The sequence below is a fragment of the Pangasianodon hypophthalmus genome, chromosome 5 (assembly GCF_027358585.1).
Source record: "Pangasianodon hypophthalmus isolate fPanHyp1 chromosome 5, fPanHyp1.pri, whole genome shotgun sequence".
NCBI classification, from domain to species: Eukaryota; Metazoa; Chordata; class Actinopteri; order Siluriformes; family Pangasiidae; genus Pangasianodon; species Pangasianodon hypophthalmus.
In genome coordinates, this window is record NC_069714.1 from 19,575,887 (window position 1) to 19,590,955 (window position 15,069).

General features: G+C 36.8%; 1 protein-coding gene across 2 annotated transcripts in view; it reads right to left on the reverse strand.

The window, feature by feature from the left end:
- Nucleotides 1-15,069, reverse strand: part of LOC113526240 (potassium voltage-gated channel subfamily H member 7) — a 64,630-nt gene that overhangs the window by 21,871 nt on the left and 27,690 nt on the right. The window contains exons 4-7 of one of the 2 annotated variants that reach the window (XM_026913109.3): nucleotides 9,108-9,542; nucleotides 8,529-8,549; nucleotides 7,512-7,726; nucleotides 1,426-1,851 (exon numbers count right to left, since the gene is read on the reverse strand). In XM_026913109.3, the coding sequence (XP_026768910.1) occupies nucleotides 1,426-1,851; nucleotides 7,512-7,726; nucleotides 8,529-8,549; nucleotides 9,108-9,542 (1,097 nt within the window). The remainder of the gene's footprint in view (nucleotides 1-1,425; nucleotides 1,852-7,511; nucleotides 7,727-8,528; nucleotides 8,550-9,107; nucleotides 9,543-15,069) is intronic. The other variant, XM_026913110.3, reaches the window with a different exon arrangement.

The following is a 15,069-nucleotide window of genomic DNA, read 5'->3' on the forward strand; positions in this document are numbered from 1 at the left end:
TTCTTTCTGTGCCTGGTTGACACTAGACAAGAAAAACTCAGGCATTTGCCTTTGAAACTAAAAGTATCATGCCTAAAAAAAAAATCCACAGTGTGATGGGCTTTGCACTGACAGTAAAATTCTTCCCTACTATGGGGCTTTATAATACATTCATAATGCTGCAATGTTTTTAAAACGATGCTGGAAGAGTGATATCAAAACCTTTGTAACAACCTATGTTTTTATGTTATTTAGTCTTTCCATGAAAGAAAGAAAAGAGAAGAAGCCTAAATTATCATTACAGGTAAATGTACTGTAAATATTTTAGACTTATCTTACTAGCAATACATTTATCAATGTATTATAAATGTACCTTCCAAGAACTAGGCTTATCATTTCCTTTTCCTATTCACCTATTCACCTATTCAGCTCATACAGGCTTTTTAAATTCATTGTAGAATGTATACACAATGATTTAAATGCAACATTGATTACTTTAATTTGATGACATATAAATCCTTATTTGAGAATTTCATGCTCCTATATAAAGTAGATAAATGCACTTTTCAACATGTGAAATAAACTGTGCACATTTCATCTCAAGCCTTCAGTAATGTGGTAATTAATGAAGACAAACTAATAACTTGCAAGATATGGATTAAAACTACTGAGTGAAGCCTCTTCATTCTTTTCTCTTTCATGTAAAGAAAAAAATCATATACTACACAGACATGTCAATATCAGTATTGCTTTTTAAAAGAATCAAGCAAGGATTATTTAAGGCCCAGTGTAGTTACCCTTCAAATAAATGTGTTACAGAGAAAACAATTGTGACACGTTGATTAAATAAAACTTGTGCATACATTTTACTACTTTATATAAATCAATGAGCTATTAAATATCAAACTTCCTGACACACTCTTAATAAGCAATAATACGGTAGTATCTACATTCAGCTTCCAAGTGTGTTATTACCTTATGCTATCTGTATGGGGTGGTTATAATGCACAATTATGATATGCCATCGTGACTGACTGCTGAAATATCTTCACAGACAAACATGCCAGTGTGCAGGCTGGCCTACTTGTGGCCTGTAAACTGCACAAGCAACTTGTCTAGATGACTCCCTGATCGCCATTTGATAAGACATTCGTCTAAATAAATGGCCTAACGAACTGCATACCATTAAGGAAATAAATAAGAAAAAAATATTGCATTAGAGCATGGTAGAAAAAAAGTCCTCACTGACCAAAAGAGATGCATTAAGCTGTTAAGAACAGTCAATAGCAGTCAGTTTATTTTTAATCAATATTAACAGCACATGCTCTGGTCCCTAATGGATACATGATTCCTCAAAGATAAATAAAAGTACAGAAATAAATATCTAAATAACACCAACATCCAAGAGAGGGCAGTGAGAGAATGTTAATGTAGCTGATCACTTACTTCATCCGACCCTGATCCAAAGATAAGCAGGTCGAAGGGAATGGCTGCCACCATGTCTATGAGAAACCAGCCCTTAAAATAGTGCACAGCGATCTTCCCTGGGTGACTCACTACCTCCTCGTTGGAATTTACATAAGTTGTGCGGAAGTTTATAAGGATGTCGATGATGAACATGATGTCCACCATTAAGTCGACAACGTTAAGGGGACTGCAAGAGTAGCCACACAATCTCCTCTTTTGTTCCTCACGATCATTCAACAGGAATGCAGCGGAGTATGGGGTGAAGATGGCCGTGTAAATGACAAGGAGCAGAATGAGCCAGTCCCACATGGCCTTAAACGGACTGTAGTGTAGGATGGTGAATTTGTCTATGCGTGGAGCCTGGAGCTTGTATTCTGGTAATACATCTGCACCTAGGGACAACACCTGGACACAGAAAAAACAAAATAATAATACATTATATTTTTTAATTAAGAGTGTGAAATTCAGTCGTTCATTAAAGTCAGCTTCATGAAAAACTGCAAACTGACTGACAACGGGAAACAAATTATGTGGTTTATTTATGCAGTTTGCATATTCAATCAAATAGAACTGAAGTTGATTCCAATACAACAGAAATTCAACTGAAGCCCCTAGACGTAAATGAGTGTGTCTGTGTGTGTGCATGGTTTCCTCGTGACACTGACCAGGATAAAGTGGCTACTGAAGATAAATGAATGAATGAATAAATGAATAAACAAACGAATGAACAAATGAACAAACAAACGAATGAATTTCCTTTTAGTTATAGTAGTTCCCAAGGCAAAAAATGACAGCAAGATTACATTTAAGGACCACTTATTTGAAGTCACAAAAAAAGAAGTTTAAGACTAAAGGAACTTATGATAGATAGGCAGATAATGGGTATATGTAGAAACAAGAAACCCATCACTGAAATGTCATTATAAAGTCTTCAAAGGACTGGATGATGTAATAGGTTATTATTTCACATACAAGGAAATGCAAAGGGATTCCTAGGTGCTGGGGGCTGAGATGGACATGGCCAAGCTGTTCTGTGTGGTCGCCCCATCACATGCTCACAATAATAGTCCAAAACTTTGGCTTTGTTCTTCCAACATTACTAGTCTATTCTGTGCATGACCATTTAACTTTTTTCATCAAAAACATTTATATGTATAAACTTAATAACTTTATACAAATCATAACCATTGGCTCTTTTATGCTGTGGGGGCATTTTGCTGGTGTTGTTTGGTTTGGTAGAGGGAAAGTCACTGCAAACCAATACAAAGGTATGCTTACTTTTACTTATTCTCAGTTATTCACCATCTTTATCCTGTGATGAAACTTGATAGCACTTTTCTGTGATGACAATGCCGCATCCACATTGCATGAGGGGTCACTGAGAGCTCACTTTAATATAAGGATGAAAAAATGATGTAAATCTTATACACTGACTTGTATGACTTCATATATATATATATATATATATATATATATATATATATATATATATATATATATGAAAAGTGGAAATAAAAATTTTACACACAACTATTAAAATGGCAGGTTATTTTGATGATGCCTCTGGCTAGGCCATTCCAAAATACTGATCTTTTGGTTAAGCCATTCCTTTGTTGTTGTATGCTTTGGGTCACTGTTGTGCTGAAAGATGAAATTCCTTTTCATCTTCAGCTTATTGGCAGACACCTGAAGGTTTTGCACTAAAATTTACTGGTATTTATAGTTATTTATGATTCCCTCCGCCTTGATATATACACACCCGCCCCAGTTCTGGCTGAAGAAAAGCAGCCTTAAAGCATGATGCTGCCACCACCATGCTTCACTGTCGGTTTGGTGTTCTGTTGGTGATGTGTGTATTTTTGCACCAAACATACATTCTGGAATAATGCAATTATTGTACCTTTTTGAATTTGTCTCATGTGAACCTAACATATTTTGCCACAAGGTTTGGGGTGATTTAGTTTGGCTTGGTGATTTAGTTTGTTTTTTTGTGAGAAAGGGCTTCCATCTAGCCACCCTACCCCATAGCCCAGAGAAGAAGACTTAGAGATTGTTGTCACATGCAGAGAGTAATCAGTACTTATCAGATATTCCTCCAGCTCCTTTAATGTTGCTGTAGGTCTCTTGGCAGCTTCCCTGGTAAGTTTTTGTCTTGTCCTTTTATAAATTTTGGAGGGACGTCCTGTTCTTGGTAATACCACTGTGGTGCTCCATTTTCTCTATTTGTTATGATGGCCTTCACCGTGTTCCATGGTACAGCTAATGTTTTGGAAATTCTTTACCCATCTCCTGATCAATACCTTTCAACAAGTGAGATACCTTGCATGCTTTGTCAGCTCTTTGCGGACCATGGCTTCAGCAGTCAGATGAAACCAAGAAGATGTCAAGAAAATCCTACAGAAACAGCTGATCTTTATTTGGGGTTAATCAGAATAATTTCAGATTATAGATTATGACAGCTATATGATAATTACTTTTGAACATGAGACTGAATGTGATTGGTTCAATCTGAACACAGCCACATCCACAATTATAAAAGGGTGTGCACACTTATTTATTAATTTTTATTTTCCCTATTTTTCCCTAAAATGCTTGATTTTATATATATATATATATATATATAATATATATATTTCTACCCTCATTTTATGCTCAGATGATTGTAGGAAACATTGATGAATAAAGGATAGTGCCACTGCTATCTTTTCTATTTAAGACTGCTGTTGTATTTTTAAACTGCTATCTGGTGCATCAGTGCAGAGCTTTGGATAAGATTTATATTGCATCAGGAATTTTTCATCATCTCATTACTACTGACAACCTGTCTTCCAAATTTCACTGTTACACAGTCTGAAGGAGCCACACACCAAAACATTAATCTCCTTTTCCTGTCCAAACTCATTTATGTTGTGCAGAATGTTGAGAAGAGAAACCTTCCCAGCTGCCCATGTCAGGTTATTGCAGGAGCTAGGTTTAAGTTCCTTGCTCAAGGGTATAGAAACAGAAAAAAAAAAATCTTAAATCTGCCAGAAAGTGAAGCTGAAGTTAAATTTGGCTCTGGTGTGGAGTTCGTGATTATATACATATTGTGCTTCAGTTGAATTTCAGAAAATATTAACTGCTTGGTTATGATAAAGCAACAATAGACCTATAACTGTACAATAACAAACCAAAACTAGTTGTAAGGTTAGAAAAACACTGATTTGACTGTACATGATGGTGATTTATGTGTTTGAGTTTTCACATTCTTCACTTTGGGTAGAAGGCCACAGATGTATGATTGTCAGTGCATTGTCAGTCTTCATTTTAAAAATGATTAACACAAATGCAGGAGTATGATTCTGGGATTTCTTCTTGGTGGGAAAGGCTGAGATGTTGAGCTTTGGGTTTTTGCTAGATAAGCATTAATTTCATGTTGTCTCCAGGGCAGTAAGATTTGTACAACTTTTTCCCTGTCTCAACATTCATCTTTTACAAGGTCAGCAAGGGAGCAGTTGTCATATTTTCAAACCCAGAAAGTTTCAAACTCTGTGTAGCTAAAACTGACTGTAAACTAGAGAGTGTGTGACTGTGACTAAGCCTAAAGCATAAACACTTACACAAAGCAACACATGCACACACTGCCACTGACAAACAGCAAATGAGGCATCTTACCCTGATTAATACACCATTAATTATTATGCCAACATGAGGAGAGCTTGTTTTGTGTTGCCTCCTCAGCACTTTTTTAAATTCTCATTCAGTAATAGTTGATAAATAGAGCGATTTTCTCTTATCTGCCTCTCACACACGCAGATGGTCACAGTAAAATAATGTGAGAAACAGTCAAAGCTGACAAGTCAAATGACTGAATCAAATGCAAAGCCAGATGACTTGAGGAATAACAATTGCCTTGGCTTCCTTGGAGTACACTTGTGTTTTTCTGGATATGTTTCTGTTTTTGTGTTTCTCATTTCCTCCTACAGCTTTTTATGAAAGTGATACATATGAGAGGGGCTGCCATCTGATGCCCTTTGGTCTACAGAATGACTGTGGGTTAACAGAAGGACACTTTCAGCACTTATCTACCCCAAGAGTGAATCCACTGTCTGTGCAAGGACCTAAATCAAGTCTCCAAGCTACCACTGAGGCAAAAAAACCCTACAAGGAAGGAGTATGCTAACACTTTATGGCTGCCACAGTACTATTGAATTCTGTTCTGCCAATATTGGGGCATATATTTGTGCACAGCAGTAGGAAATCCATCTTCATGCTCAGATGGTCTTTTGATGCACTGCAGTGTCAGAGAGAGAGAGCGAGAGAGAGATGGTGGGGGGAGGGGGGGGGGGGGGGGGGGGGGGGGGGGGGAGATATGGCTTTGAATAATGGAAGAAAGAGGCTGGAGACTTCTTAACTGAACAATAGTCTATAGTAACAAGGTAACTGTTATATTCGTTCTTACTGGCAGTAAAACAATGCAGCTGGAAGTCAATAATTCTCTGTAAGGGCTGACAAGTTACAGTGACAGGAGGGAAAACAATTGTAATCACTTCTGACTATTGCTCAGCTGTCCAATTTAATTTCTAAATATTTTATATATATATATATATATATATATATATATATATATATATATATATATATATATATATAATGTGTATGTATAAAATATAACGTAATGATATATAACATAATATATATATATAATGTAATGATGCAAATATGATAAATTTAGCTTACATTTGTTTTTAATAGTTAATCGGTAAGTGACAGTTAATCGGTAACTGACCTTGCTGTACACAGAGGAGACATACAGGATAACATTAGTTTTATATTGTCAGAGAAAACATCAAGTAGATGATCAGAGATAAAAAAAAATACGCTAAATTGGCTGTTACTATGATTAATCTAAATATCTAAATATCCACCCAAATTGTAAATTATGTATTTTTACTACCAACAATGTACCGGAGCAGGAAGGTGACCACTGGGTTTTAGTCTGTCTTTTCTCTGCCCATTTCTGAAGCAACTGTAACTTTAATGATCTATATCTGGATGGCTTAAATTTATGAGGGAAGCTTTGGTTATTATTTAGTTATTCTGTACGACAAAGTTAGCAGATTTGTGTTAGTGACTGAGCTAGCTACTGTAATGGTACTCAAAACTTAACAAAGCAAAATGAACAGTAACTGAATTGTCATTTTCACTGTATTCAGACTGTCACTGTGCACACGTTGCATGCTTAACAATATTCAGAAATCTTGTCAAAGATGTTAGCTAGCTGGCTAGGGTGAGCTACACCTGGAGATCACTCAAAAGTGATGTGATTTTGTATTCCATTTTCATTTTCAAGGGGGACGATGTCTTCAAACAATGTAGGACCCAGGCAAACCCCAAACTCATATGAACCAGGTAGATGCCTATTTACTAGGCTAGTTTAAACTAGACTGTTTTCTGGCCTATTTATTGTGCAGTAGTAGTGTAAATATTAAGAGAATCACCCAGGGTTATGAACTCAAATGTACTGCCTCATTAACTCTGGAGTCTTACACTGATTATCCCTGGATATCATATCTTTTTTTTTTTCTTTTTAGGTCCACAGTCCATTTATAAGAGTGGAACTATGGCACATCAGATCAATGAATTACTAATGAAAGCACATATTTTACACAACCACTACTTCACTGCTTGTATTTGTTTGACATGACAAACTCCCAAAGCATTCCAATGCAGCGTGGTAAACTTCCCTGAAAGATATCTTATTTAAAATGATCTTATAATGACTGTTACTACAGCACTGGTATATAGTTTTGTTATTGATATTTGTCACCCACTGTATAATATGTGAAGGTACTCTATATGGCCAAAATTAGACATTCTATATCTACACATTATTTATTGATATTAAAAATTGCTATGTTTATATTTTATTTATTATTCTAATTTACACATCTGTATGTATACAACTAATCAAAACTAAAATTGTGGCATGTCTCATTACTGCAATACAATAGAAAATTGAGTACAAAAATTCAGTTAATTCAACAGCTGGGTTATCTAGTGTACCACAACACCACAGTTCTCACCTGTGTGACTTTCTCAGTGACATTGTGTGTGCGGTCTTTCACTTTTGGAGCGATGATGGTCTTCTCAGAGGCAGGGGGTGAGGGGACTCGTTTGTCGTTGTTAGTTTCAGAGAAGTTAAGTGCGATGAGGGGGATCTTGTTAATTGTAGAGTACTTGTTCAGGTTGGAGTCTGAGGTAGAGCCCAGCAGGCTGGATTTGAGATGGTTAAAAGGACCTGATGATGAAAAGATGCAGAAACTAGTTAAGAGCATGGCAATTAGACTCACCCTTAAAAAGCACTGAAATGTAATTCATTAGAAGGGTATGGTCTCTTAAAAGATACTTTTCCTGTACATGCTGATATCTATTGAATGTTTTCAATAGTACTTTGAACCAAAGCATACACCAGTAAATAATGACATAATTTTGAAGTGTGTAAAAGACTGAAATGGTACATTACACAACAAAGTGTCAGAAACAGGCTTCATCATACATGCTTCAAAGTGATATATATGGTTCTGATAACGGATTTGCAAGGAGCAGATATACAACAAATGTAGGATTGATTTCCTCTCAGACCTCATAATGACACATCAGTTTCATGCAAGGAAATGAGAGAAGAAAAGGGCTTTTCTAGTGAATTCTGGCTAAGAGCAAATGTTCATTTATGAGTTAAACCGACACCAAGACTTTGCTTGCACTTTGCTTTAAATCACAGCCTGACCACTGCCAGACCCCTGGGACTCCTCATCATTCCACATACTGTCTTGTCATTACTGTATGAAGGATACGCCTGAGGATTGATGTTTTGTGAAGTGATATCAGGCAGAAGCAATGACTCCCTGGACACTTCAAAGAAGAACTCTCTCTTATAAATCCACTAGTAGACCAGGATCTGACACTAGATGCTAAGAAGATTTGTGGTGCTTTGAGGTTTTGAGTTATAGAACATAGAGGAATCAGACAATTACTGTCCTTTAAAAACATGCAACAATCAGTCCAAGACTGTAAAGCATTCAATCATAACACACGGTTACCTTTCACACTGCGGCCATGGTCTGAAATGCAGGAGAACATTGATCAGCGATCAGAAAAATTGTTCAGATTACCAGTAGGTTCCGTTTAGGGTTAGTTTTATAGTTTTACTTCTCTAAAGGTAAACCACTATCTGAGAAACATTATTTCAGGGCAGTCCATCAATATTTTGTAGACTAAATTAATGACAGTTTTGAAATGAAAATGAATGATTTTCCGACTGCCAATATGTCACACCCAAACAACATTAAGTCCCTTGTACTCTGACACATCTGCCTAAAATTAATGCAGATATACAGTATAGAAATTCCACATGTTATATTTACAAAGTTCATGTTTTTACATGGCTTTTTTTACATTTCTGAATACATACATTATGTACAAAACTAGAAGAGTAAAGTGATATTCAGTTTATGTTTTGTAACTGCACACTTGAACATTATTGTTCAGAGGCTTATGTTAACTGACTTGCCAATTACAGGGCTTTCTGTTCAGGGTCTTAACTCTATGTCTCACAAGACAAGTCTTGCAACACAACCCTTCTTGCAGCACAGAATAAATATGTCTGTGGGATTCTTTACCTTCACTAGCATGCCGATCCCCCAACAGGCGTTTGGAGTTGGAGCTGAGGCCTTCAATGTCATGCACGGATGAGGCTCGTCTTCTGCTACACACACTGTCTCTGGAGATGGACTGCGCCAGGCAGGTAGTGGACTGGGCCTGAGACAGACTTGGACGGTCCCACATTTGTTTAGGGGATGAGTGGTCGAGAGGTCCGGACACACTGATTGGGGATGAGTGGGGACTGGAGCTGATAAGGGCCTGTGTGTCATTGGCATCAGCAGGACAGCAGCTGTCCTTAGTCGGAGACTGGAAGTCCCTCAAGGGCACAGAGTCATTGCTGGCTTTCGGAGAGTCCACCATCACTGTGTCAGGGTCTTCCTGGGGCAGAGACTGTTTGCTGGAACCTAACAGGTTCAGAGAAGGCAGGCGGAACCTGAAGAATCTTCCTTTCCCTGGAGGAAACAAGGGAAAATTATATATATAGACAATATCAAGAGGCATAGCCAGCAGCTTTGGTGTATTTTGCAATCTTGAACGGAATGGAGATAGATTTTAACAATTGCAGTGGAAAGTAGGTTTCTGTATAGATATGGAACAGTGAGGAAATGCTTTAGTCTGGGACATTGTATTTCTTCATAAAATAAAAACATGAAAGCAGGAAAAACAAATGGCCACTGTAAAGCCACAAAGGCTCAGTACGTCTCACTGTCGATGTATATCCTGCAAGAAAAGCTAAAAGGGAACCAAAATTACACTTCAGCAAGGATGAGAAGAGATTTGTAAAACAGGGAGGAGTTTAATAGGAAACTAGAGCAAGAAAATGAATGACATTTGCATAGGTCTTTAAATAGAGGGCATCATCTCTTTCCAGAAATAAAAGGTCATAAATTAAAACTGGATAGAAGAAAAACTTGAAGTATAAAAGAGTTTCTTGTAATTATCTAATTGTAATTATAGAAGCATTCTGATTATTGTACAGTCACCTTTAAGAAAGCCTATATTTATCACATATATATTACAGTGAAATTCTTTTCTTTGTAAAAGGGAAGCTAGGGATCAGCATCCCTAGAGGAGAGAAGGTTAAGAGCCTTGCTCAAGGGCCCACCAGTTGCAACTTGGACAGTACTGGGGTTTGAACCCTCAATCTTCTGTTCAGTAACCTAGAGCCTTATTCACTGAGCCACCACTGCCCACATGCTAAGTGACTGACACCAGGAAGTTTACAAATTACAGCCAGATGGAGCATATTTGTTGCTTTTCTTTTTCCAAATCTTTTCATGGAAATAAAAAGACTAGATTATTTTATTTGTATGCACATCAACAGGTGAAGTATATTATAACTCAATCTATTATATCCCTTTTCCATCTACACAGTGATGATCCTGGTGCAGGAGCTGGTGCTGATTCAGGAAACTTCTAAATGCTTTTAAGAATCTACCTACATTTCTGTATACACAGCAAACCTCTAGCATAGACATTCATTATGTGCAACTTGAGAAATACAAGCATGGGTGTACCTTTGTTTTAAAACATGCTGGGGACAGGAATGATGGTAGAAAAAAAACCCTTGCATGGTCAATGACATGTAAAGCCATTTGGCACTAAATGTGTTTCTAAAGAGCGATCTGTATCAACACAGAAAAGAAATGCTTCCAGAAAGAAATGTTAACCAACATTTACACCCTCACCAGCTTTTTAAACACTTCAGGCAGAATCATGGATTCTTTAGAAGTATAAATATTCTCAATCACTATGTAACTTTATAATAGATTTCTATAAATTAAGTATTGCTGAGTGTGATGCAGAGATCTGGGTTCGCAGGAAAGGAATGCTGCTAGAAGCTCATTTGCACCTGTAAATTTACAGCCACCTGGATGCAAGAGTTTTATTATAGAGAGGACATTTTATTACACCATGTAATAAAAAACTAACACCATGAACATGGTTTAAGTGATTTTTTTAAAAAAAAGAACTTGGATCAGTTTCTGCCACAATCTATTAGATAAAAGATACTTTCAATATATGGTGGATCCCCAGTACACTACACCTATGGATAGATGCTTTTACAATTTTAACTCTTTATTCTGAGTGCTTATAGTAGATTTTTTGAGCATTAACACTATATCTCCAATTCAGTACGTTGCAGTTGCACATTTAATGGGTGTTTCTTCCTAAACCCTGGAACTGTCCACATCTTATTTTAATGAAGTTATGTAAATTAGAGTTGATCAAGCTGTTAGCATATTAATTAAAAAAAAACAAAAACAAGAACAAACAAACAAAAAAACCCAAACAAAAACAAACAAAAAAAAACATTGCCCCCAGGCCTCTGATGTCACGGTTCTGAACATTTCGGAGCAGCAGCATCTTTTGTAGTGGAAAAGCACAACACAGTTCCAGTTCACAAAAGGTTTTCAGTGGAAAAGGGTTATCAATAACGTACACGTCTGACCAGTCTTTGGTCCTAATTATCCTTTCACTACTGACTCCATTAACAGCTACACTAGATCCTTTTTAATATGAGTTTTGTGTATCACAACATGATCAAATAAAAACATGAAGTCCTGCGGTATTGAATGTCCCCTATGTGTTGTTGCTTTGAAGTGTGCTGCATTCATCATTTTGTTGATACTGGAAAAATGTATTGACTAAGGCACCCTCCAGAGACTTTTAATAGGGCTGCACATTTTCTAAAGAAAACCCAAAGGAGAAAGAGGGCAATCTTTTCAGAAATAGATTGTAGTATCTTGGCAGCAGGAAACATAGCAGGCTTTATTATAGTCCTGCCTAGTCTTGGTATGTGTGTAATTTACTCCACTTACACGTTTTATTAAATGTACACCTAAAAATTCATAACACAATATTGTTACCTAGTAAGTAAGTAAATTGAGTGTTGACCTTAGCTATTATCTGTAAACCCTAATGTTGTCTTTACTTAAACAATCAAGTAATCATGACTAAACATTACTTAAAATGTTGGGTTTTGTACCCATAAATCAAAAATCTAAGTTCGTTTAACTTATTTACCTACAAAATACATAAACTTAAGATATGAAGTGTTATGAACTCAAACTTATGATTCATTAAAATAGCTCGCTCTGGTCTTTCTTTTATGTGATTGGCCATGCAGGGAGTTCTACCTGGCAATACGAGAACTAATGCACTGATTGGTAGATAATTGCAAAAGGCGATCCTCTTTGTCTGGTCTGTTGCTGGTACCGGTGCCGTGAAGTTCTAGAGATCATCTAGAGGGAGAGATGATCTGAGTGGGAGAGATGACTGTGTGTGTGCAATCATGTAGAGGATGATTTGTAAATAACGTTGCATTTTGCTACAAAGTGTTAATTTCCCCTGTGTATGAAGACTCTTGGGACACCCTGTATTTAAGTATGCTTGAAATGAACGCAAAGTTAAGTACATAAAATACTTAATTATTTCAGTATGGTGGCTCCCTGGTGGACTAGTGGCTATCATGCAGTGCTCTCACTGCCATGGCCTGGGTTCAAGTCACGGTCAGTAAGCTATAAAGTACTCTATGTGAACACCAAGTAAAGTGAACTTAATTATTTAAGTATATTAGATGAACACCAAGTTAAGTGAACTTAACAGTTTAGGTACAGTCTATATTAGCGCCAAGTTAAGTGAACTTAAATATACAAGTTTTGGGAGACTCCATTACTCAATTAAATTGAGGGAACAAGTTTACTTGATCAATTGAGTAACTTGTTAGGCTTTTCAGTGTAGAGTAGTTAATTGTAAATTCAGATTGTAAATTGTAATTTTAAATTAAAATAAAGCCTCTTTAAAATAACCTGTGTAAAATAGACATCATTTTTGGTGGTGGCTATATATATATATTTTTATAACTTTCTCACTTCTCTCTGTGCTACAGCATAAGTTTTAAGATACAGCTGTTATGTACACCAATTCAGCTTTTGCCTCCACAACTGGCTTTCACATTGCATCAATAAATCTAGTTAATTCCCAAATGAGAAGCATCTGCTATGTAACTTGTTAATTAGACCCAGGTGTCTTCATTTAGGAAGTGAAATAATTTCTAGTGACAAGTCGATATGAAAGAGTTGAAAAGATCTTCCATGCAGAAATATCATCTGTGTTCAAAATGGCATACATCACCCAAAGCACTATGTAGTATACAGTACAACACGTAAACAATATAAATATTCCCCGAATAAATTTCAAAGTATGCATCGAAAAGTGTAGTGAAAAAGGCAACAGTGATTATAGGATACATCAGGCTGTGTGTAAACCTTATTATAGAGCTGTCTACTCTGTCTAGACTTGGTGTATATATGATTGTGTAATTCATTAAATGTTATTATTTTCCTCAAATGTTTGCATAAAGTGCTTTGATGCTTAAGTAGATACGACAGCTTAATACCTGACATGAAACAGATAGTTTTGACGTTGCTATGTGTACTGCACTTCTGTCCCAAAATGGCCTGCTTGCTATGATTGCAAAGCAGCTATCTGGAGGCTTATCATATTATTTATGGTTATAACCAAAAACAGATTACACATTGTGGGCTAGTCTTGCTGCCCGACAGCTCCAGGGCTTGATCGTGAGCTTGTTTTACTGTCAGTGTGGAGTTTCACATGTTCTCCCTGTGTCCATGTTGGTTTTCCTCTAGGTTCTACAGTTTCCTCTCAACAACATGTTGGTAGGAGGATTATTATATTATATTATGTTATATTATATTATATTATATTATATTATATTATATTATATTATATTATATCATATCATATCATATCATATCATATCATATCATATCATATATATTCTAAATTGCCCGTAGATGTGAATGAGTGTGTGACTGTGTGCATAGTGCGCTGCAATGAACTGGCCTCACATCCAGGGTGTATTTCTATCTCATGCCCAGTGTTCCTGGGATAGGCTCCGAATCTACTGCAACACTAATCAGGATAAAATGGTTACTGAAAATGAATGTACCAACATTTTGGATCTCAGTAACTGTGAAAATGACAGGTCACATGGCTGTGTGCAGTAAATGATAATTCTGGCATGAAGAATAGTATGTAGTAAACAGCACACACTGGTACAGAATACAATATACAGGCATTCTGTTGAAAACTGGGTGGAAAAACTCTCCGGGAGGGCGGAAAGAGCGGCTGTGTTGTAATGACAGAAATCGAGCTCTTGGAGCTATACAAGAAAGGCTTCACTCAACAAGCTCTTCTGTCCACATCATACAACTGCTCTGCATTCACATGCACTGATGTTTAAACAAGTGCTGAACATGACACACGCCTGTTATCTGTCCCTCTCACACAAATACAGATCACCTCTGCTGCCTGTGGATCAGGAGTCTATAGCATTGGATATTTGACAGAAGGATTCATGTTTCAGAGACTATCGAACACCTTATGCTCACTAGCTATGAAAACTGATCAAAGAAATGGATAGTCTACACCAAAAATATGTTTGATAGTGCATGATATACTTTAGGCTATGCATTTGCTGAATTTTCAAAAGGTGATGTGAGAATCCCCAGCAAATTTCTAACGCATGTGAATAGAGACCAAAAAAGGCAAGACTGTTCTGTACTATGAAAGGCAACACACGTGCCTGTGTCTCTAAAAACTCATCTAGAATACAGCTTTTCATGCACTCCCAAAGCCTAATGTGAGTGAGTGTGATGGTGAGTGATGTTGACAGAGGGCATGCAGATCTGTGCAGTAGAGGTTAATAATGTATAAAGAGATATTAAACTATCTTGGTCACCTACTTTCTCTTCCTGCATCCATCACCTTCACACACTCAAGCAGGTCTGGCACTAAAGCCTCTTTAAAGACTCCATTTACTGATAATGCCAAGTGCACTGCGCTCAAATTGAATTTAAAGTCCTGTACAAATATGCTCCCTCACTGAGCATCCTCAAATGGTAGGAAAAGGAAAAAAGTTCTTTCTGTATTGGCTGATCAGCCTGTTACTAG